The 24,061-nt window shown below is 47.8% G+C and overlaps 1 protein-coding gene across 1 annotated transcript; it reads right to left on the minus strand.

The window, feature by feature from the left end:
* Positions 1–627: 627 nt before the first annotated feature.
* Positions 628–19,736, minus strand: LOC142557962 (zinc finger Y-chromosomal protein-like). Its single transcript, XM_075670140.1, has 3 exons — positions 19,675–19,736; positions 14,596–15,390; positions 628–1,145 (listed from the first exon to the last, which is right to left on the minus strand). The coding sequence occupies exons 2-3, from the start codon at positions 15,157–15,159 to the stop codon at positions 687–689; spliced, it is 1,023 nt and encodes a 340-aa protein (XP_075526255.1). The 5' UTR covers positions 15,160–15,390; positions 19,675–19,736; the 3' UTR covers positions 628–686.
* Positions 19,737–24,061: the final 4,325 nt, after the last annotated feature.

Here is a 24,061-nt window from a genome sequence, read left to right on the forward strand (position 1 = left end):
GGTTCTTTATTGAAACGTATACTCTTCTGTGTGTTGTACGCGCGAGAATGTGCGCAACATTCGCTTCCCTTTGCTGAGTGCGTGAAGCCTCTGCCTTACGGAGAATGCAAGCCAGTACTCCTGGCCCTGCACTGCCGCCAGGATCGGCCCACATTTTTGCTGACGGAAGCAGACACTAGAAATGGCGACCAACTAGAGCCTTTAAACTTTGCTCCAATATAAAGGTTTTGGATTATTTCTGCGGTTAGAGTTTACGACCTGCAAGCGTCATTATGGGAACCTGACTCGGCGGCCTTCTTTTCATCAGCAAACGCTAACTGCCGCTAGGCCACCGCTGTCAGAACGAGCAAGGCAGATGTACATCATTATGGTGATGATGGGACCAACAGTGGGGAGGGAACGAACCTGTTTCGAAACCTTTGGAACAATGTGTTGTCCTCGTCAGGGCAGCAACTGCGTTTCTTCTGAGCGTTTATATAAAACGGATACTTATAATGTAGCGCTTTTGACAAAAGAAGTACTTGTTGCCCTTACCGAAACGCGTCCCCTTGTCGAAACGTTGGCACCAGAGGAGTTTCTTATTCGATCATCTTGAGCACTTCAAATTCAGCACACGATTTTTCGCATAGCGCGTTTTATTTGCGCGCGGAAACACCATCCGGCAGTCATACAGAGACGCGCCAGACTCATGCCTTTCCGGCAGTCGGGTGGCACTTTTTCACATGGTACGTTAGCGAAGATCTCCATGCGCATTTCGTGGGGCAGTACTTGCAGCCGAACGTAGGTTGCGGTGAGTGGGCGGCCCGGATGTGCTCCCTCAGTCTGGAGACAGTGACGAAGCGCTTGGCGCATTGGTCGCAGCCGTGCTGGCGGTCGTCGGCGTGAGTTCTGAGGTGAACCACCAGCGAGTAGTTCCTGGTGAAGCGGGCGGGGCACAGGTGACACATGTGGAGTTTCGGGTTGCCCTGCACCTGGCTATAGCCTTGCGGGAGCTTAGGTGTATTGCCCTGGTTGTCACCAGTGTTGGATTTCGAATTTCCGTGCATCGTCAAAAAATGCTTTTGGAGATCACTGCGGCATGCAAAGCTTGCCGCGCAGGCCTCACACACGTTGGGACTCCCGTCTGGGCGAGTGTCCTTGGGCCCCTGCGCCGGAGATTGAGCGAATAAAATAATATAAATCAAATCTTTACATTTAGCGTCCCAAAACAACACAAGGCCCATGGGACTTGTCGGGGGGCTCCGGAAGAATGAATGAATGAATAAAGAAATAAATGAAATAATGACGGCACATTTGTACCATTATAAACCAGGAAATGCAGCCAAAGTAACAACACGAGGAAGCAGCCATGGTAATTTGAGATTTATATTACGAAAGGGTGCCCAACGGGGAGGGGTTTGCACCAAAATTCTGCACTGAAATTCGAGGCGACAGAGATAATGGTATAAAAAAGCACAAGAAAAAAGACTTCCCTTAAAACACTTTCATTCTTGTTTTGTTTGTAAAAAGAACTTCTTGGACTGCGTTCTAAAGAATGCTCTATATTATATTATCCCGACATTTTCAGCTTCGGCCAGTGAAGCTGCCTGGAGGAGCTTTTAGCCCTCGACACTGTCTAGATTTTGCCGGAGAAAAATAAAATTTGAAGATGATCTGACGGTGTCGTGATGCCGACATGGGATTGCGGTGGTTGTACAGCTTATTCGATGCGTTGCGGACTGTCTCGTCGGCGCGGAAAAGAAATCGAGGTTTCCTGGCTGCTGCATATTGCGCGTGCGTGCGGCCACACCGACGGAGTATGCCGACTATTTTAATCGTTCTAGAAAAGGAGACATTCTGGCTGAACCCATCTCACTATGGCTGTCGATGATAACGCTCTAAGCATTCAAGCACTGTAGCGATGCACCGCATTGCTAAAAAAACTTAAATATTGGGTTTTACATGCCAAAACCGCTTTCTGATGATGAGGCACGCCATCGGCGGGGGCGGGGGGGGATCCAGAAAGTTAGACCACCTGGGGTTGTTTAACGGGTACCTAAATGTTAGCTCACGGGTGTTTTCAATGCGCCGCATTGGTAAAGACATTTATTTACAATTTAAAGTGGTCATAAGAAACTTTCCGTCACTCCACATTTGATACCTCTTGCATATATGATGGGTACGTTCTTCTAACTCGACACATTTGGGTGCCACAACGAAACTTTCATTAAGCGCGGTTTGCCTAACGTAGCCAGTTAACGAACTACTGCGCGAGTGCATAGATGAACTTCTCAGACATAAAACTTTATTATGAATTATCAGAGCTAAGAAGGACCAGGGGTTAAGACTTCATCAGTTGAGCACGTATTTTCCTGTCTATCAGAGGCTAGAGAACAGACGTTCTCAGTGCGCGGAAGTTGGCGAGGTAAGCTACAATTGCTAAGCACCTATACACAGAAGAAACATGCCGATCGCATAAGAACACATGGAGATTTGTGGCTCCCCTGTGGATGCCTTGTTCACGATGAAGCGACGAAAGATGGCCAAGGGATTAGGGATACGTACAAACAAATGGCGTGAGCGCCTCGCACATGAACAAAAGATCCTCGCCTTTCCCCGTTGAAGATGCTATCAGTTGCACGATGAAGGTTCGAAGTTCGATTTCTTTCACAGGCCATGAAGCCCGACCAGCTTAGTATTTTCACGTGTAATAATGCGAATAACCGGATAGTAGCAAAGACTGGGTCACGAAACTAACGCTCGGGAGAACATGTGGAATGAAAGACAAGTTACACTCAAAGAACAAAACAGCGGGGAGCACCGTTCGCGATCCTCAAAAAGCTGATTTATGGGTTAGGAAGCGTCGGCTATTTATACGTTACTCGTCGATAATTACAACCTTATCGCCTTCATTTCAGAAGGTACAACACTATTCGCGTCGTGCATGCAATCTGATGACAAGGTTTTACTGCAATATAGAAAATAGATGAATCGGCTACAACAAGCGAGAATGTTCTGATACCAGCGGGAACGCCTTTCGCCGAGCGATAACTCGAACAGTTGTCAAAAGGTGAACGGGTGGTAGTCGGATAAGATAAACAATGTACGCGGGTAATTATCGCCGCCCTTCGTGGAGTTCTTGCTTATTCAGGCATCAAGTGCTTTTAGCTACCCTTGTCGGCAACCATAGACGACCTTGAACCAAAAGCCAGAGCCGTTATCCGGGCACACAAGATGAGAATGGAGTGAGAATGAAACGAGAAAATCCGGTCATCGGTGCGGGAAGAAAACGAGATTATCCAGGCAACCAGTCAAAACGTAAGATAATGCGGCCCTGAGAAAATCCAGAAAATTAATTAAAGTTGTGTTTCAATGGGCATATATAAAAACATTACGTAAAAAAATAAGTAGAAAGCCAGACAATTTTTACGACATTTATCGGGACGCATATCTAAAAAAAATTTAATGAATATTGTATGCAGTCAACAAATAAGCTGGTATATACAGGGTGTTTCACGAAACTTGAACCAAGGATTACAATAGAAGGTGGTTAGCCCTAGTGAAATGAAACCAAGGGCATATGGCTTGCCGTAATGTGGCGCTCCTTAGAGTTCGGTGGGCTTAACGCATTTGTGGACTGGAAATAATTGTGCAGAGACAAATCAAGAGTTAGTGGAATGCATAAGTGCTGATATTGAGGGTTTCGGGAATGATGCCGAAATTATCCTACTAGGTGACATGAATGGCCACATACAGGATCAAGATGGCTATACCGACAACGGGAAGTCAATGCTAGATCTTTGTGTGCAACGTTACCTCGTAATCGTGAATACAAAGCCTAAGAGCGAAGGGCAAATTACGTGGGAAGTGGAAAACCAGCAATCGACCGTTGGCTACTGTATGATGACGGAAGGAATTCATGATAAGTTGAGAGAAATGATCATTGACGAGGAAGGGTATAGAAGCATAGAAAGTGACCACAAACGCATCATGTTGAAAACGGGATATGTAGTTGGAAAAGAGAGCAAGGAGTGCAAAATGACCACTACAAATTTGAACGCTGTACAAATAACAAATATAGTAACTAGAGTCAAGGAAGAACTTGGTAAACGGCCAAGGAGTTGGAAATATAGTGAGCTTCTAACGGTAATAACGGCAGAAATACGGAAAGAAAAACATGTTCGTTGGAAAGTAAAAAAGAATCCCAAAAGATGATGGAACAGCGAGATAAGAGAGGCGATCGCTGAACGACAGAAAGCATCCTGAGAGCGCAGGAAAGGAAAGCAGGCGCAGCTGCCACAGGATGAATTGGCCGGTAAATGGGAAATAAACCGGGAGAAAAAGCATATGATTAGAATACTAGTGCAAGCAGAGATAAGAGGTCAAAGTGAACGTTGGTTGTCACAAATACGTGAGAAAAAGAAGGCAGCACATATAATACTTTGCGACCACATACAAATATTAGGCAGGAAGTCAACAACAATACAAAAACATATCCCAGACGAAGATGGAATCAAACTGGAAGGAGAAGTGGCATTAAAAAAAATCCGAAATATAGCAGCTGTATTTTTCCAAGGAAATGATGTGATTGTATATAACAAGAGCAATAAAGAGAACAAGATAGAAAAGGAGCTGGTGCTGACGAATTTCTACTGGAAGAAAGGCGAAGAGAATATTCCTAAGCGTACAGCCACTGGGCTAGACGAGGTTCTCGTTTGGCTGATTAATGAACTGGGAACAAAAAGTAAGAAAGCTCTGGTGAAAGCAGCGGAAAAATACTTTGAAGGATAGAAGAATACCAGACAGTTGGCGACAAAGTAGAATGAATTTGATTTATAAAGGTAAAGGGGAGAAAGATAGAATTCGCTCGTATAGACCGTTGACCACTACATCGGTAATATAGAAGTTAGCAATGCAGGCAATCAAATTAAGCCTGCAAGCATGGGCAGTTAATAATGGCATTTTGGGAGAACTTCAGAATGGCGTCAGAATAGGTAGGCGTTTGGATGATAACTTATTTGTTCTTACTCAATGTATTGAAATATCAAGAGCAGAAAGCAGACCGTTATAAGTGTCCTTTTTAGACATTACAGGAGATTATGACAACGTATATCGCAACATTTTGATAGGATATTCTGGAAGGGGAAGGCTAAGGCGACGATTGCCTACCGCTTATGAGGACGATTTACTTAGAAAATACCGTTTGCTTTGAATGGCAAGGGATACGGAGCGATAAGAAAGTTGACATCAACAAGGGACTGAAGCAGGGGTGCCCTTTAACCACACTGCCGTTTATGACCTGCATGGTGAGGCTGGAGAGGGCGCTAGAAAGAAGGAATATCGGGCTTATACTATCATACAAACAGGCAGGTACAGTAGTAGAGCAGCAGCTTAGACGTTTATCTTATGCGGACCACATTGTGTTACTAGCTAACAAGGAAAGTGATTTCCAACGTCTGGCTAATATAATAATATTTTGGGTTTTACGTGCCAAAACCACTTTCTGATTATGAGGCACGCCGTAGTGGAGGACTCCGGAAATTTTGACCACCTGGGGTTCTTTAACGTGCACCTAAATCTAAGCACACGGGTGTTTTCGCATTTCGCCCCCATCGAAATGCGGCCGCCGTGGCCGGGATTCGATCCCGGGACCTCGTGCTCAGCAGCCCAACACCATAGCCACTGAGCAACCACGGCGGGTGGTCTGGCTAATATCTGTGGACTTAGGCGATAACTTAGGTTTGTAATTTAGCGTTATAAAATCAGGTGTTATGGCATTCAATGAAACAGTGAAGGGACAGTGGCAAGACAGGGCCAGGAAATACCTCGGGTAAAAGAATATAAATAGCTTCGTATATGGACAAACCAAGGAAATTGATAAATGGAAACAGGAAAAAAACAATAACAGTAAAGGGCAAGAGAAGTGCAGCCATAATGACGCACTGAGCGCTATGGGGATACAATAGGTACGAGGTACTCCGAAGTATGTGGAAAGATTTAGTGGTTCCCGGACTTACTTTTGGAAATGCGCGTGTTTGCTTGAAATCAGGGCTACATTCAGGAGTCGACGGTAAACAAATTTCAGTTGGACGCCTCGCATTGGGCGCTCACGGGAACACTACAAATGAAGTTGTGCAGTTTGATATGGGCAGGATAAGTTTTGAAGTGAAGGAAGCTCGGAGTAAAATTGATTATGAAGAACGACTGAGGAATATGCAAGAAAGTAAATGGGCTGGGAGAGTGTTGAGGTATTTGTACAGGACATGTATTGATTCCCAGTGGAGCAAATGAATTAGGAAGCTTACGAGAATGTATGCGGCTTGTAGAGTGAGCAACACAGCAACAAAGAGCACCAAACGAAAAGTCAGAGAGGCTTAAATAAACTCATGGGTGGTGGCAATTGACAGGAAACCTGCCATTAGTAACTACTTAAAAGGGAAGAACTAAATGAGGAAAAAAACAATTTATGATAAATCAAAGGTAAGCTCATTACTTTTCGAAGCTTGATCAGGATGCCATATAACACGCACCAATAAAGCGAGATATAATAAGCAAGAAGCATAGTGCTTGCTGGGGTAAAGCTAGGGAAACGATGGAGCACGTTTAGTTAGAGTATGAACATCTCTGCCCAGTGGTCGATTTAGGCACTACTGGACTCCTTAAAGTCCTTCGGTTCGACGACAGAGGGGGGAAAGTAAACGTGTCCGCAATATTGTCACGTGGTGGTGACGTAGAAGAACACAGTAGCAATACTGTGAACGACAAAACTAACTTTTATTGGGCGAACCTATGCCCACAAGACATGCTACACTTATAGCACAACAATAGCGTCGAACACGGTCGGCGATTGTCGAAAATCTGATCAGCGGGTCAAGTGCGTCGGCTTTTATAGATCAATCGTCGAATGTTCCAGACTAATCGCTGGGACCCGCGCGCCTTTCACAAGGTTCTACATTATTCGCGTCGCGAACACATGCGATCAGACTATACAAGGTTCGGTTACAGACAGGGGATGGAAGCATCGACAACATTCCACAAACTTCCCACACAAGCAAGCGCGCCCTGCGCTGTGCCATAACATTTGTTAGGTGGTGAAACGTGTCGCCCGATAAAGACAAGTACACGTGTCGATACCCCCCCCTCTTAAATAGCCTCGACCTGATGCTGCCAACAAACGAAAGTAATAAACAAACGCACCCGTAGGAAAGAAAACAACAAAAATAGGAAGTTCGTCAGCGTCCACAAAAGGGTTTAAGGCGCACCACGTGGACCACTTCAGATCGTGCGCGGCGCCGCTGTGAATGCGAAATGCCGTCTGGCAAGACCTCATAGTCCAGAGCGCCAATACGTCGGATGACCTTGTAAGGTCCGAAATAGCGTCGGAGTAGTTTCTCACAGAGTCCTCGTCAGCGTATCGGGGTCCATACCTAAACACGGTCGCCGGGCTGGTACTCGAAGAAGCGTCGTCGGAGGTTGTAGTGTCGGCTGTTGGTCCTCTGCTGGTTCTTGATCCGCAGGTGGGCGAGCTGGCGGGCTTCTTCGGCGCGCTGGAGATAACGACGTCAAGATTGTCCTTGTGAGTGACGTGCAGCAGCATGGCGTCGAGCGTCGTCGTCGGGTTCCTGCCATAGGCTAGCTTAAATGGCGTGATCTGTGTTGTTTCTTGCACCGCCGTGTTGTAAGCGAATGTTACGTACGGCAGGACGGCATCTTAGGTCTTGTGTTCGACGTCGACGTACATCGCTAGCATGTCGCCGAGGGTCTTATTTAGCCGCTCCGTAAGACCATTCGTCTGCGGATGATAGGCAGTTCTACTCCTCTGACTTGCCTGGCTGTATTGCAGAATGGGTTGCGTGAGCTCTGCTGTAAAAGCCGTTCCTCTGTCGGTGATGAGGACTTCTGGAGCACCATGTCGCAGCAGGATGTTCTCGACGAAAAATTTCGCCACTTCGGCTGCGCTGCCTTTCGGTAGAGCTTTAGTTTCAGCGAAGCGGGTGAGATAGTCCATCGCCACGAGAATCCACTTATTTCCGGAAGTTGATCTCGGAAACGGTCCCAACAAGTCCATACCGATCTGCTGAAAAGGTCGGTAAGGTGGCTCCATTGGCTTTAGTAATCCGGCTGGCCATGTCGGTGGTGTCCTGCGTCGCTGACAGTCTCGGCATGTCCTAACGTAACGGGTGACATCGGCGGTTAGGGGCGGCCAGTAATACCTTTCTTGTATCCTCGATAGCGTCCGGGAGAAACCGAAGTGCCCAGCAGTCGGATCGTCATGTAGGGCGTGCAGTACTTCTGGACGCAGAACCGACGGAACAACAGGAAGGTAATTGGCGCGGACTGGTGAGAAGTTCTTCTTCACGAGTAGGTTGTTTTGAAGCGTGAACGAAAACAATCCAAGCTTAGATGCTCTAGGGACCACGTCGGTGTGCCCTTCCAAATACTCGACTAGGGCTTTTAGCTCCGGGTCCCCTCGTTGTTGCTCGGCGAAGTCTTCTGCGCTCATTATTCCAAGGACGGCGTCATCATCCTCGTCATCTTGCGGCGGTGGGTCAATGGGGGCGCGTGATAGGCAATCGGCATCTGAGTGTTTTCGTCCGGACTTGTTTGTTACAGTGATGTCGTATTCTTGTAGTCTGAGACTCCATCGTGCCAACCATCCGGAAGGGTCCTTTAAGTTAGCTCGCCAACACAAAGCGTGATGGTCGCTGACCACTTTGAATGGCCTGCCATATAGGTAAGGGCAGAATTTCGCTGTAGCCCAAACGATGGCGAGGCATTCTTTTTCCGTTTTAGAATAATTGCCTTCCGCTTTTGACAACGACCGGCTAGCGTAAGCTATCACGTGTTGAAGTCCATCTTTTCTCTTGACTAGGACGGCACCGGGGCCTAGGCTGCAGGCGTCAGTGTGGATTTCGGTATCGGCGTGCTCGTCGAAGCGCGCAAGTACGGGTGGCGGCTGCATGCGTCGTTTGAGTTCTTGAAATACGTCGGCCTGCGGCGTTTCCCGCTTGAACTCGACGTGATATTTATTTAGCTGTGTCAGAGGCTCAGAGATGCGTGAAAACGCCTTAACAAATCGCCTGTCGTAGGCCCACATGCCAAGAAATCTACGCACTGCCTTCTTGTCGATGGGCTGCGGGAACGTTGCGATGGCAGCTGTCTTCAGCGTGTCGGGGCGGACTCCAGACTTGCTGATAACGTGACCTAGGAACAGAAGCTCATCGTAAGCGAAGCGGCACTTTCCCGGCTTCAGAGTGAGCCCTGATGTCTTGATTGCCTCGAGTACTGTTGCAAGCCGCCTAAGGTGATCGTCGAAATTTCCTGCGAGGACAACGACGTCATCCAAGTAAACGAGGCAGGTCTGCCACTTCAATGCTGCTAAAACCGTGTCCATCACACGCTGGAACGTTGCAGGCGCCGAGCACAGTCCAAATGGCATAACCTTGAACTCGTAGAGGCCGTCTGGGGTGATGAAGACGGTCTTTTCGCGATCTCTTTCGTCGACTTCTATTTGCCAATAGCCAGACTTGAGGTCCATCGACGAGAAGTATTTAGCATTGCAGAGCCGATCCAATGCGTCGTCTATCCGTGGAAGGGGGTATGCGTCCTTCTTCGTGATCTTGTTCAGTCGACGATAATCGACGCAGAAACGTAGGGTTCCGTCCTTTTTCTTTACCAGGACAACAGCGGATGCCCACAGGCTTTTCAATGGCTGGATGATGTCGTCGCGCAGCATTTCGTCGACTTGTTCTCTTATAGCATCACGTTCTCGGGGGAAACTCGGTAAGGGCTCTGGCGGAGTGGTCGAGCGCACTCCGGTGATTATGCGATGCTTGGCGACTGGTGTTTGTTGAATCCTCGTTGGCGTCGAAAAACAGCCTTTGTATCGTCGGAGCAGACTTCTGAGCTGCTGTTGCGTAATCACGGGTAGACTTGGATTAATGTCGTAGTCTGGTTCGGGAACCATGGTCTTCGGCGTAGATGCGGTGGAATCCCAGAGGACAAATGCATTACTGGTTTCCCGAATTTCATCGATGTACGCGATCGTCGTGCCCTTGTTGATGTGCTTGAACTTCTGACTGAAGTTCGTCAGCAACACTTCAGTTTCCCCTCCATGCAGACGAGTGATCCCTCTTGCGACGCAGTTTCACGGTCGAGCAGTAGATATTGGTCGCCTTCGGTGACGCCTTCTACATCAGCGGGTGTTTTGGTGCCGACCGAAATAGCAATGCTGGAGCGAGGCGGGATGCTCACTTGATCTTCGAGCAAACTCAAGGCGTGGTGACTACGACGGTTCTCCGGCGGTATCGCTTTATCTTCCGACAGCGTTATTGACTTCGACTTCAGGGCGATGATTGCTCCGTGTTGGTTCAGGAAGTCCATACCGAGAACGACGTCTCGTGAACACTTTTGGAGGATAACGAAGGTGGCAGGGCAAGTCCGGTAATGAATTGTTATTCTTGCCGTGCAGATTCCTGTCGGCGTGATGAGGTGTCCTCCAGCGGTCCGAATTTGAAGGCCCTCCAATGCGGTCTTAACTTTCTTCAACTCCACTCATTACGGATTAATCAGCCCCTGTGTCCACTAAGGCGGTAACTGCTTGGCCGTCGAGAAGCACGTCGAGGTCGGTGGTTGTGTGTATGGCGTTGCAGTTAGGTCTTGGCGTCGGATCACGGTTGCGTCGTGTTGAACTGAAGTTGGAACGTCGCGTTGTCAAGTCGTCGTTTGTCGGTGTAGTCTTGCCTTCTTGACTTCGTCGGGACGGCGGCGTGTCGTTGTTATGTCGTCGAGGTAGTCTCTTCGTAGTCTTTGTAGGCGACGGAGGATCTCTGTCAGTTCGACGAACAGCAACCGCACCTCCATCGGTTACTCTTTTTAGTTTTCCGGATATGGGCTCGCAGAGCGGCGCCGCGCTGGGCCAGTGTATGGACGGCGCTGCGGCGATAGGTAGCAGCCTGGTGACGGCGACCGGAATGGCCATCGAGGGCTCCGCTGAGTAGCGGCGAGGTAGTCAGCGATGTCACGAGGGCGTTCACCTACCCGAGGGCGCGGTGCGTTTACGGCGAACCCTCGCAATCCCAGGTCGCGGTATGGGCATCGGCGGTACACATGGCCGGCTTCCCCGCAGTGGTAGCAGAGCGGGCGGGGGGTCAGGAGCGCGCCAAACGTCTGTCTTCCTCGGGTAGCTGCGCTGGGCGACGGGTGGGCATGCTGGCGGCGTCGGCAGTGGTCGACGGAATTGCGGCGTTACAGGGCCCTGGCGCGGTCGTGGAGGGGGACCTTGAAGGCGGGCGACGGCGGGGTAGGTCATCGCTACTGGCTGGGGCTGCGATGATTGTGATTGTACCTCGGGAACTCTGAGCGATCGCTGGACTTCTTCTTTGACAACTTCGGCGATTGAGGCCACTTGAGGTTGCGATGAAGGGAAGATCTTCTGAACTTCCCCTCGTACGACTGCCCGGATGGTCTGGCGCAGGTCGTCGGTCGGCACTGATTGAACGCCGGCGTAGCTTGGTGGCTTGATGCGTCGGTCGAATTTTCGATTCCGCAATTCCAGTGTCTTCTCGATATTCGTCGCCTCACGAATAAACTCGTCGACGGCCTTCCGTGTTCTTCTTACCATTCCGGCGAAAAGTTCCTCCTTTACACCACGCATCAGTAGGCGGACTTTCTTCTATGACATTTCCGGGTCGGCGTAGCGGAACAGACGGGTCATTTCCTCAGTGAAGATCGCGACCGTCTCATTCGGCAGATGCGCTCTGGTCTCCAGTAGAGCTTGGGCTCGCTCTTTTCGCACGACGCTTGTAAATGTTTGCAGGAAGCCGCTTCGGAACAGGTCCCACGTCGTCAAGGTGGCTTCTCGATTCGCGAACCACGTCCTGGCGGCATCCTCCAATGCGAAATAGACATGTCGCAGCTTGTCGTCACTTGCCCAGCTGTTAAAAGTAGTGACCCTCTCATACGTTTCCTGCCAGCTTTCCGGGTCCTCAAATGTGGAACCGCGGAACGTCGGTGGTTCCCTGGACTGCTGCAGCACGATGGGGGACGCTGGGGCTGCCATTGGGGTTGTCTTGGCCACAATCTTCTTGGTCTTCTCAGGTGGATGTCCGTGCTCCGGGGGCAGCTGTTGAAGACGGTGGCTTGCTCGATGGTCCGGGACTACGTTGGTGTTCTCTTTGCGGTCCGGGCTTGAATTACGGCTTGTCGGGGGCGTCCGGTACATGAACGTAAAGAACCTCCACCAGATTTCAAGTGGTGGTGACGTAAAAGAACACAGTAGCAATACTGTGAACGACAAAACTAACTTTTATTAGGCGAACCTATGCCCAGAAGACAGGCTACACTTATAGCACAACGATAGCGGCGAACACGGTTGGCCATTGTCGAAAATCTGATCAGGGGGTCAAGCGCGTCGGCTTTTATAGATCAATCGTCGAATGTTCCAGACTAATCGCTGGGACCCGCGCGACTTCCACAAAGTTCTACATTATTCGCGTCGCGCACACATGCAATCAGAGAACACAAGTTTCGGTCACAGACAGTGGATAAAACCATCGATAACATTCCAGAAACTTCTCACACATGCAAGCGCGTCCTGCGCTGTGCCATAACATTTGTTAGGCGGTGAAACGTGCCGCCCGATGAAGACAAGTACACGTGTCAATATAGATTAGTAAGAGGCGATTGGAGGATTGGTGGAAGTAGACAAAGGACAAAAAACGGAGACGTACAAAATAATAATAATATTTGGGGTTTTACGTGCCAAAACCACTTTCCGATTATGAGGCATGCCGTAGTGGAGGACTCCGGAAATTTTGACCACCTGGGGTTTCTTAACGTGCACCTAAATCTAAGTACACGGGTGTTTTCGCATTTCGCCCCCCATCGAAATGCACTTATGCTTTTGCACGTCACCCGTGGAAGTCGCCCGGGTGACGTGCAAAAGCATAAGTTCACAATAGTGGGTCAAAAAATTGGAATTTGAGAATTCATCGCGCATTTCTTTTTCCAGTTTTTTTTAAACCTAAGCAGGACGATTAGGCAGTATAATAGCAAGAGCTTGGTGGCGCAACCCAGCGTACCCTTCAAACGGGGACGCTCATAAAATCCATCCATCCATCCGTCCATCCGTCCATCCGTCCGTCCGTCCATCAATCCATCATCCATCCATTTTATTCCGGTTAAATAGATAATTAACCATGGTGAATTCTGCAAGATTTTTAATTTTAATTCAAAGCCAAGTACAGTTCGTTGCTTCATAGAAAAGACCGATCCAATTTTTTGTGGCACTGTAGATGCGGCGTGCGATTTTTTTCGGTGTTTAAAGAAATCCCGCGAAATTTGAAATAAAATCACGTGACTGCGCTCGTGCGCTATCGTATTGCAGCGCTCTCAACTATGCGTCGAGCCAATCACGCATCAGAGACGGCGGCGCTTCCTTTCACTGTGCTGCCGCCGAAGATGCTGACGCACTGCGAAGGCGGTGCCTAGATCCGTGGCCGCTCACGTCGCCACGGTCCGCGTGCACTGTTCTTTCGCACGACCGCGGTTGAGCGCGATACAGTGCGTTAGCGCATGAGCGCAGTCACGTGGTTTTAATTCATATATTGCGGACTGTCTTTTAACGCCGAAAAAAATACCCATGCAGCAGGTACAGTGCCACAAAAAATTGGATCGCTCATTTCAGAATCCCCTCCACTAGGCCCTAAAGTGGATAATAAACATTTAAAATAATTCGTACTCTTAGGAGTGCCACATTACGGCAAATCATACGCCGTTGATTTAATTCAGCTACAGCTAACCACTTTTTTGAAATACTTGGTTCAAGTTACTTGAAACACCCTGTATACAGAAGCAAATACCAGCAAGGCTCTATCATTATGCCGGAAGAACAAAAGAAATTGTCGACATTGCAGGATGAACGGAACCATTATACAGAGTGTTCCAAGTTATCACGCACCATGATTTGAATATGTGTAAATGCTACGTAGCTGGACAGAACCAAGGTTATATTGTTTGCCGTCGCTTGGATATGCTCCGATTATTTTTTTTGCCTTGCGCCTAAGTACATAATTAGTCGTAGTCAACTTCCCAATTATAATAATTAGGTGAAAAGTGTGAATGAGAGAATTGTTGAGCAACATGAAAAACTGCCGATACAGCTTTCTGTTGGTTAATATGTGATACATTCACAAGTTTTGAAGAGCATGAAAGAAGCGCGCGAATATACGCAAAGTGCCTTGCGTGTATTCATTTCGCGTGTATTCGTAACAATCGTAACAATTTCGCGTTTATCGGCGGGCTTTCTTCACTTCGGAAAACACTTTTGCGTAACATCTACTCAGCAGCAGAAAGCTGCATCGGCAGTTTTTATGTAACTCTACAATTTCGTCATTGACAGTTTTATTCTAATAATTGAGAAGTTGATTAATTAAGACAAATTATGTAGTTACGAGCAATGCACAACATAATCACAGTATCTCCACGCGACGGCAAGCAACATGACCTTGGTTGCGTCTAGCTACGTGGCATTTGCATATTTTTAAATCTTGATGCAGGATAGTTGGGACACCCTGGATGTGCGATACACGTGTGAAAGAGGGGAGACGCCCTTACCGCCAGACCCGTATAGACGGCGAATGCCTTGTTGCGGTGATCGGACCTGAACGGTCGCGCCCCGGTCTGCCGACGACGAACGTGAAGCCGGATGTCGTGCTTGGCGCAGTTGGGTTGGAAGCACACGTCGCATGTCCAAGCTTTGACAGTGCTGTGCTTCTTCACATGGTCAATCAGAAACGACTTCGTCGTGAAGGCAGCGTGACACAGCGCGCATTTGAAAGGCTTATCTTCCATGTGGATGCGCACGTGAACGGCCAACGTGTTTCTGTTCGGGCACATCCTCTCGCAGTGCGGGCAGCAGTACCACAGCTGCGGCTCGTGCGTGGGAAGCGAGCTGACGACGGCCACGGCTCCGAGGCTCGGACGAGAGGGCGCTGGGGGAGGCGGCGCTTCCGCGGTCGAGCTCGGAGACGCGAGGTGACTCTGGGTCGAGGTTGGCCTCGTCGAGGCCCCACGCTCCGGAGCAAGGACCGACGAGGCCTGGGACTGGTCACAGCTGAGCGACGGCGCACCATGGGCTTTCGTGGCAGCCTTCAGCGTCAACCTCTCCTCTGACGCCATTGTGCAGCCGATGGGCCCTAGACTTTTGTGTTGTCTGTCAAGTAGCGGGCGCGTGCGGCGTTCTTCAAAGGTATTCTGCCGTTTTTACTTTTGACAGCTTGTAACTGATGGAAGACCCTGGGGCAAGAGCTCGGAGGCAACTGAAGGTTTAAATGACGAATTCTCGCAGAGACATTGTATCGACGGTTCTTCGCCTTTTTCGTCTGTCCTCTTGGATTTTGCAGGGTAAACCTGTTGTATGTCGGAGAAGAGTGTACGTGTTGCCATGAAACAGGTATTCCAACGCAAACTACATCTCTCGAGAAACAAAATTTGCCGTACTCCACAGGAGTTGACGTCTACGTAATGCAAATGTTCTTGAATACTTTGGTAATCCCAAGCATTACAAGCGTCTTAGCGAGTTGGCTTGAACATGAGAAACTCCTAAGGATTTACTATTCTGGCTATCGAAGCACGGATACGTGGCCAATTAGGGACGCACCAAATGTCTGAATGATTCGGCTTTCACGCGGGAACAATCTTAAACGTGTCAAATTATGCCTGTCCCAGCATGCGTCTACGGAATAATGGTTACGTTATTATGCTTCCGTGCTAGATGTTCCCTATATACATCCGGTCACCGAACCATTATATATTTACATATACATATATATATATTGTCAAGAGGCGTTATAGTTCGATTGCTAAAACGCTCAGATAGCAGAGCACCGCAGCCAGCTTCGGCGACACAGGCACAAGCCTTCCAAGCACTCGTCGTCGTCGTCTTTCTCTAAGCAGTGCCTACTGCTCATTCTTCTTCAGTACAATATATATAATATATATATATATATATATATATATATATATATATGTTATGAACGCAACCGATGCCTGACTTACAACTTCACCATCTACACATATCGTCATCCACTCTACATCTTGCACTGTATATATCATGACCAGTTGCACAGCGTCATCTGCGTTGTTAACAATTACATTAACTTATGGGGTTTTACGTTCCAAAACCACTTTCTGATAATGAGGCACGCCGTAGTGGAGGGCTCCAGAAATTTGGACCACCTGCGGCTCTTTAACGTGCACCTAAATCTAAGTACACGGGTGTTTTCGCATTTCACCCCCATCGAAATGCGGCCGCCGTGGCCGGTGTTCGATCCCGCGACCTCGTGCTCAGCAGCGCAACACCATAGATCGTTTTGGCATCACAAGCTCGGCACGTGTGTGTATATATATATATATATATATATATATATATATATATATATACATATGCGAAGGTTGTGGGTTCGGTTCTAACCTGCGGCAAGTTGTTTTTTGATCCACTGTACTTTCCATTAATTTATCGTTTCTTTATTTCACTTATTAAGCACTAGTAATTTCCCCTGTGTTGTCCTTGGTGTGAGTGTTTGTTGGCTTCTTATAACTAATATATATATATATATATATATATATATATATATATATATATATATATATATATATATATATGTGTGTGTGTGTGTGTGTGTGTGTGTGTGTGTGTGTGTGTGTGTGTGTGTGTGTGTGTGTGTGTGTGTGTGTGTGTGTGTGTGTGTGTGTGTGTGTGTGTGTGCATACACCACGAAGGCTTTCGCGCCAGACCCGAAGGTACAATATTCAAAAAGAAAAAAAAAACACGCAAGCTAAGGCATGTGTTTTTACTGACGTTTCGGCCAGAGGACCGGCCTTCGTGAGAGTGAATGCAAGTGTAGTCGCGTCACAGTTGTATTTCTCGACACCAGACACTTATCACTTTGTCCCACACGAACATGCGCATGATCAAACCCTAGTCAAACAAAATACAAAGCGAGTACATGGTGTGGAAGTGTAAACATACCCAGGCAGTTCTAGAAAACACAGCAGATTGGCAGCGCCACTACATGTAATCACAGAATCATGCGCGCTAAAGAAGCAAAAGCTGCACATGAGTAAAAGGTGAAGACTAGCGCAGTATTGCGCACTGCAGCAGAAAGCAGGATTTCAAAACGAACAGACGGATAGATTTAACAATGCACACGTTGAAAAAAACGGTGTATCATGCATTATAAAACCGAAGCTTTCTATCGTCTTAAAATTGCAATAGTCACGCCCGTAGGATCAGTCTCAGTCATCATGCGACCCGTGGAGGTTATGCCATAGCTGTAGCTGCCAGCCGCTGGGAACAAGTCTTTTTCAACCCGCCGTGGTTGCTCAGTGGCTATGGTGTTCGGCTGCTGAGCACGAGGTCGCGGGATCGAATCCCGGCCACAGCGGCCGCATTTCGATGGGGGCGAAAACACCCGTGTACTTAGATTTAGGTGCACGTTAAAGAACCCCAGGTGGTCAAAATTTCCGGAGCTCTCCACTACGGTGTGCCTCAGAATCAGAACGTGGGTTTGGCACGTAAAACCCCACAATCTCATTTTTTTAACAAATTTATTTTAGATTTAATGTATGTATGTATGTATGTATGTATGTATGTATGTATGTATGTATGTATGTATGTATGTATGTATGTATGTATGTATGTATGTATGTATGTATTAGAGCGGGAATAACGCTTGCCCCGAGGAATGAAGAAATAACTTCGAAGACAAGAGTGCGACGTACGTTGGTATTGCGAAGAATGTTCGTTTTAATATCCGGTACGTGACGGCGACCAGTGGCCGCAGGAGTACAAACCCAATGGCACGTAACCTTAGAATGCGCTATCTGAGGTATCGGCCCACAAAACGCCGGTAAACATGTAAGCTACACACCAAAACATGCAGCACAAAATGTGGCTTGAATCGGAGATGAATGCTTCGCGTTGAAAAGAAACAGAGTGCATTGCTTCTCTGCAGTCACGTTCTAAGACGAACGTGTGGCGAATCTACCGAACGCCAGAGAGCTTAAGCCCCTTTTGTTAGCGAGCCTCCGTTCAGTGGCCAGTGCAGGTTCTAAGAACCCAGTGCTGGAACTCTTTCTTTTGCGGACGTATTTGCGCTTGATCACTCAGCAAGGTAGCAATGTGAACAATTTGGCGCCTTTTCATGGCGAATAAAGTGTGCGAAGACGCTCATAGCCCTTTGTCCTAAAGATAAAACTTTAGCTAGGAGGCCACTTCAATGTCCCGTATTCAAACAAATGTAAGAGCGGCAAATGCTTTTACCAGACAAGCGCCAATCTGATTTGAATGAAATTTGCTGCATTTGCGAAAGAAAACAAAAATTTTAATGCCTCTAAGAAGGAAAACGTTGATTGTGAACCATGTAATGTTTTACTAAAATCCCCATAACTGGTAAGCTTAAAACATTAGAGGACGAAACTTTATAAGCTAGTAACCTTGCTCCAAAAACGGATATAGCAACCGTGTGAACTGCAGCTGTTGGAACATGTAAAGCGGACAAATTTTATTTGTGAGTATAATGCTTACGTCAAGTGTTACAACGTTGCCAAAATTTTGCAAAAGAAGCATGCCCACAAATTAGAGGCATATTTTGGGACAGTGTATATTAGATCAATTTCGTCCCCTTAAGGTGTAATATAAGGTACAGTTTGTAGAATTTTTACTTTAATTTAATGTGTTAGAGGTGCGAACTTCATACTTGCTAGTTCATTTTTAATTTGACATTTTTAATATGGCAAGTTGAATTTGTCGAGAACACGAAGCAAAGGCAAGTGTTTGATGTAGTAGTTCTTCGACATCCCTCTGCCATCTTCTAGCCGCCTGGTTAGCTCCGATGGTGGAGCGGCTGCCCCAGAAAGGCGGCGGTCCCAGGTTCGAGTCCCGGACCACGCCGAATTTTTCAACTCTGAGGTTTTTTTTTTCTTTTGAGGAACCCGTATGGATTTCCTTTGTAACAATTGCTACGAACGGGTGGATGTTTGATTTTCCCTTTATTACTTCTCTCCACCTTGCGGGTTTCCGTAGAACTACTACGTCAAATGGTAAGCTATTCCGTGGTAAAGCAATACAGTAAGCCGCATTGAGAACCACCGCGTAGCAGGTGGCATCGGATTAATTTTGGTAACCCTGTAGCTCTTTCATGTGCACATCTCTTCTGAAGCCTGGAGCACACATTTATGTTCTTATTGGGCAGTACAAGCGGCTAAAAAACAAGGGGTTCTACATTTGCTGCAAAAGCACGGCGCTGTCTCGGATGAAAGGTTCTTATCGCAAAAGCACTGCGAGCGCGGTGACCCCGGCGCAGCACGAGATCACAAGGGAATTCGGGAGACAATACTTCAACATGTGACGCGTGCACGCTAGCATGGCTGGCGGAAACCGTATGAATGCACTGATTTACCTCCATTTTCAGCGGAAAAGCTGGGCGAGAAATTCACAAGTCAGCACTCTCGCACAGGAATAAACGAGCCATAAATTTAGAAAACGAAATCTAGCGACGCAACGCAATATGCTATCATTAAACGTCAGTGCTACTCGCAACGGTGCGAAACGACGACTTCTGCAAGCTTAAGAATATATAAATAGGCGAAAAATAAAGTGCAGCTTGTCGTAATACTTTTTTTCTGACGTACCTGCGGTCTGTCGGAGCCTCCTGAACAACCAACCCGTCTATCTGTTCCAGGCTCGTGCTGAGGGTACTGCGGGTGATGATGATAATCAAGCCTCAATTAATGGCACAATCCCACTGCGGGTGAAAGGACACGAACCGGGTGGCAATATGATTGAGAAGTGAAATAAATTAAAAATTAAATAGGTAATATAAAAGGAAAATAAATGAATAATGAATGATGAGAAGTAAAGCGATAATAAATCAAATAAAGTAGTGTATAAGGTAGTCAGCCTCGCGTACAGAGGAATAGTAACAGGAAGTTCTCAATAAGATACATAAAAGATAGACATAAAGAGGAGGAAGTTAAATTTTGAATAATAACATTATTAGTATAATCGTGAATTTGTTTTTACTTTGAATTTATTAAATTCATCATTTATTGAAAGTGAAATAAATCAACCACGGAAGAAGCGAATAATAATAAGGCAATCCTTTTGTGGGAAAGAGGAAATCTTAAATGGCTCGGCAAACAACAACAACGTTCCTGTGACTGTATCCTAATACCGTTGCTCCAAGGGCACAGTGTAACAGCACTGCATAAAGACAGTCCTAGATTTCAAAAAATCATTTTCGGTGAGTAGAAAATTGCCAACACGATAATAAAAAGTGATCCATGGATTCCGGCTCGCTGCAGATATAGCATAAAGGGACATGTGGTCTGGCGGTGTACCGCCACACCTCATCTATGCAAGGAAATATGAAGTGCGGGAATACGGCAAGGCAGCCTTGTAAATTATACTTCGAATTGTCGGTTCCAGAGAGCGCTAGGCGCCTTGTGTACAATATATATGGTTGTCGAATAAAGATGTGTAGCATTCATTCGGTCAAGGCGGCTCCGAGTCACTTGGGTAGACGCAGCTAGCGTCTGTCAGCACCCCACATCGTATAGGGTGTCCGAAGCGGTCGCCGTTCGCTCTCTCTAATGGTGAACAAGCCGGACGCTGTGTTTGCCGGGGTACCTGGACTCCAACAGCCATCGAGCTTCGATTTCGCCGACCCAAGTGCATGGTTTACCTGGATTGAGCAGTTCGAGGACTATGCCTAGGCTTCATGATTGCACCAAGCTATCGAGGAGCTTCGGATACGAACGCTTCTTTATTGCATGGGTGTTCAAGGTCGACGCGTGCTAGCGTCTTTCAACTTGTCGGCCGAAGAAGTTAAGTCGTACATCGTCGTTAAAAGTAAGTTCAACTGTATTTCATGCACCCGCTAAACGAAGTTGACGAGAGTTATCGTTTTCACAAGCGGACGCAGCAAGGAAACGAGAACATCGATGCTTTTTATTCCGCGTTGCAAAACATGGAAAAAGGATGCAACTAGGACTCAGCGTCCATTGAGGACAGGCTCGTTCAAGACCGATTTATTGTTGGTCTGCTGGACAGCAGGGTATCGGAACAACTCTGCCGTACTTCTGACTTGACGCTCGATAAAATGCTTCTGAATGCACGGCGGCACGAAGATGCGGAACGAGAAAAACATGAACGAGGAAGCCAGTTATCTGGGCCAGTCGCCGTTGATGTAGCGAAACACAGGCCTACAAGAAGGCCGTCACGTAATCAAGCGTTGGCAGCACGAGAAACGCTTCTCGCCGGCGTGCACAGATCGTGTCACTTCTGCGGACGAGATGAGCATCAGCGGAAATTTTCTCCTGCTAACAAAGCTGTTTGCAAGTTTTGCAAAGAGAAACGAAACTTAGAAGCAGTTTGTTTAGCCAAAGAGCGCTCGCAAAGCCGACAGTCACATGCCATCGAGATGCACGCTGTCAAGAGCAGTCATGAGACAAAGGCTAAGTGTGTTTGGACCCACGTGAATGTAGTCCCATTCAAATTCAAGATCGACTCAGGAGTGGAAGTTACCGTCGTTCCAAGGACTTTTTCAGGAGTACCGTCGCGACTCGAAAAACCGGAGGGTCTTCTAACCGCTCCAGGAAACTGCCCTTTTAACGTAACAGGCCAATTCAAAGCTACGTTGGAGTGGAAGAGCCGCACCTGGGGGGGGGGGGGGGGCGTACAGTCAGTATACGTCACGCCTTAGCAGTCTATACCTCCAATAGGCTACGCTGCTATCCTCGCATACGGAGTCGTGAAGTTCATCGACGCGGCACAGCGACATGAAAAGCAAGCAAGCTCTGCAAGCGACGCAATCCCTGTCCAGGACATCTTCGAAGGGCTTGGTACTGTAGGGGAGCAGTAGACTGTGCGACTCAAGCCAAATGCCAGGCCATTTGCTCTCAGTGTACTTCGCAGAATTCCCATTCCTCTGTACAACCAGGTAAAGGAGGAGCTGTACCAGATGGAAAAACAAGGTGTCATCAGGCGCATTACGGAGCTGACACCATGGTGTGCCGGTCTGGTCGCAGTACCGAAGGCATCAGGCGGAATTCGAATATGTGTGGACCTAACAAAGCTCAACAAAGAACTTCTACGTGAAAAGCATGTGCTTGCAACGGTCGAATGTGTACTCGAGCAACTGGGTGACGCCAAAGTGTTCTCAAAGCTCGACGCGACAGCAGGATTTCACCAAGTGCGATTGTCCCGAGAATGCCAAGAGTACACCACATTCATCACACCATTTGGACGCTACTGCTACTCTAGTCTACCTTTTGGCTTGACTTCAGCATCGGAATGTTTTCAGAGAGAAATAGCTCGAATTCTGGAGGGGCAACCGAACGTCGTCAACATGATAGATGACATTCTGGTTTTTGGCACAGATCCAGAAGAGCACGACGAGCGACTTGTGGAGGTTCTTGAACGTATAAAGAAAGCCGGAGTTAAACTCAACAAGTCAAAATGGTGCTATGATCAAGACAAAGTGGAGTTTCTGGTTGTGGTGCTGGACGCCAACGGTATCTCGCCAAGTCCCAGCAAACTCGAAGTACTGCAAAACTTGGTGCCACCCAAGGACGTCGCCGGGGTTAGGCGATTCCTCGGCATGGCTAATCATATTGGTCACTTCCTGCCCACCCTTTCGCTAGCAACCGCCCCTATTCCTGCCTTGCTAGGTGAGAAGAATGCATGGCAATGGCGACCTCTTCAAGAGACCGCTTTTAATCGGGTAAAAGCGATGCTCACCTTGGACCTGTGCGTCGCTAAGTACCATCCCTGTCGTAATACCATTGTCTCATGCCACGCGAGGTCATTTGCATGGGGCACAGCTCTTCTGCAGGAACAACCATCAGGCGAGCGACGCGCGGTAGCGTTCGCATCGAGGTCGCTTACTGAAGCTGAACAGCGCTACAGCCAAACAGAGAAAGAAGCGTTGGGGGTAGCATGGGCAGCGTACTCTTTTGACCAATATGTGCGTAGCCTAACTTCACGGTAGAAACCGATCACCAGCCGTTGTTAATACTACTTGCGAACGCTGACTGGGACACGATGCCCCCACGTATTCAAAGGTTTCGCATCAAACTTATGCGCTACCAGTTTAGCGTGGTCTACGTTCCAGGCAAACAGCTAGCCACTGCGGATGCTCTTTCAAGGCCTGCAGATGAGAAGCCGTCGATCACTGTGGTGGATGTGGTAGAGGAGTCTGTTGAATTTCAAGTTACTACAGTCACAGACCCGAAGCTGGTTACTGTAGATGAGGTTCGCAGGCACCAAGAACTGGACTGGTAATGCTACCAGTTCGTCAAATACGGCACTCTAGGCTGGCCTCGTCGGGACAGGCTTCCGGAGCACCTCTAGAAGTACTGGAGCCATCGAGGTGATCTCTCTTTGTGGAACGGCATCCTGCTAAAAGGTAATCGCTTTGCCATCCCAGCTTTGCTGCAAAAGGATACGCTCGAACATATCCATGAAGGCCGCCAGGGAATTGACCGATGCCGACTAAGCGCGAAGGATTCCGGTGATGTATTGGAAGGATTCAGGTGAGGTGATGTATTGGAAGCCATATCACTTCGCAAAAGTGGCAAAGGCACGTGAAGCAAATTGCGGCCCATTATCACTACGTACTATGGCAGGCATGCCAAAACGAGCAAAATGCTTTTGACTGCCTTGATGACTGCCCCAGAGTTCGCGCTTCGCATGTAGATGACTTCAGGGTATCGAGAACGATAGTCAACTACTAGTAGATAGTTGTGTCCCTTGTAACTAAACAAGTCCATTTCTACTTCTTGCCACGGTTGTTCTGGAGCATTCGTTACGACCAAAGGCTCGCTTCTTTGCGCTCTTGTGACTGCACACTGTCTGCAGCGAGTGGCTCTATCACACATTTGCTGCGAAAGTCCATACCACCACGCGGAATCCTTCGCCCTTAGTCGACATCGATTAATTCCCTGGTGGCGTTCATGGATAAGTTCGACTGTATCCTTTTGCAGCAAAGCTGGGATGACAAAGCGATTGCCTTTTTGC

Source organism: Dermacentor variabilis, chromosome 9, assembly GCF_050947875.1.
Source record: "Dermacentor variabilis isolate Ectoservices chromosome 9, ASM5094787v1, whole genome shotgun sequence".
In the NCBI taxonomy this organism is placed as follows: domain Eukaryota; kingdom Metazoa; phylum Arthropoda; class Arachnida; order Ixodida; family Ixodidae; genus Dermacentor; species Dermacentor variabilis.

Coding starts and splice junctions, on each gene's coding strand:
- LOC142557962 (XM_075670140.1), bottom strand. CDS start 15,159: ATGGCGTCAGAGGAGAGGTTGACGCTGAAGGCTGCCACGAAAGCCCAT. Junction 1,146..14,595: donor CCGTCTATACGGGTCTGGCG/GTAAGGGCGTCT, acceptor TCTCCGGCGCAG/GGGCCCAAGGACACTCGCCC.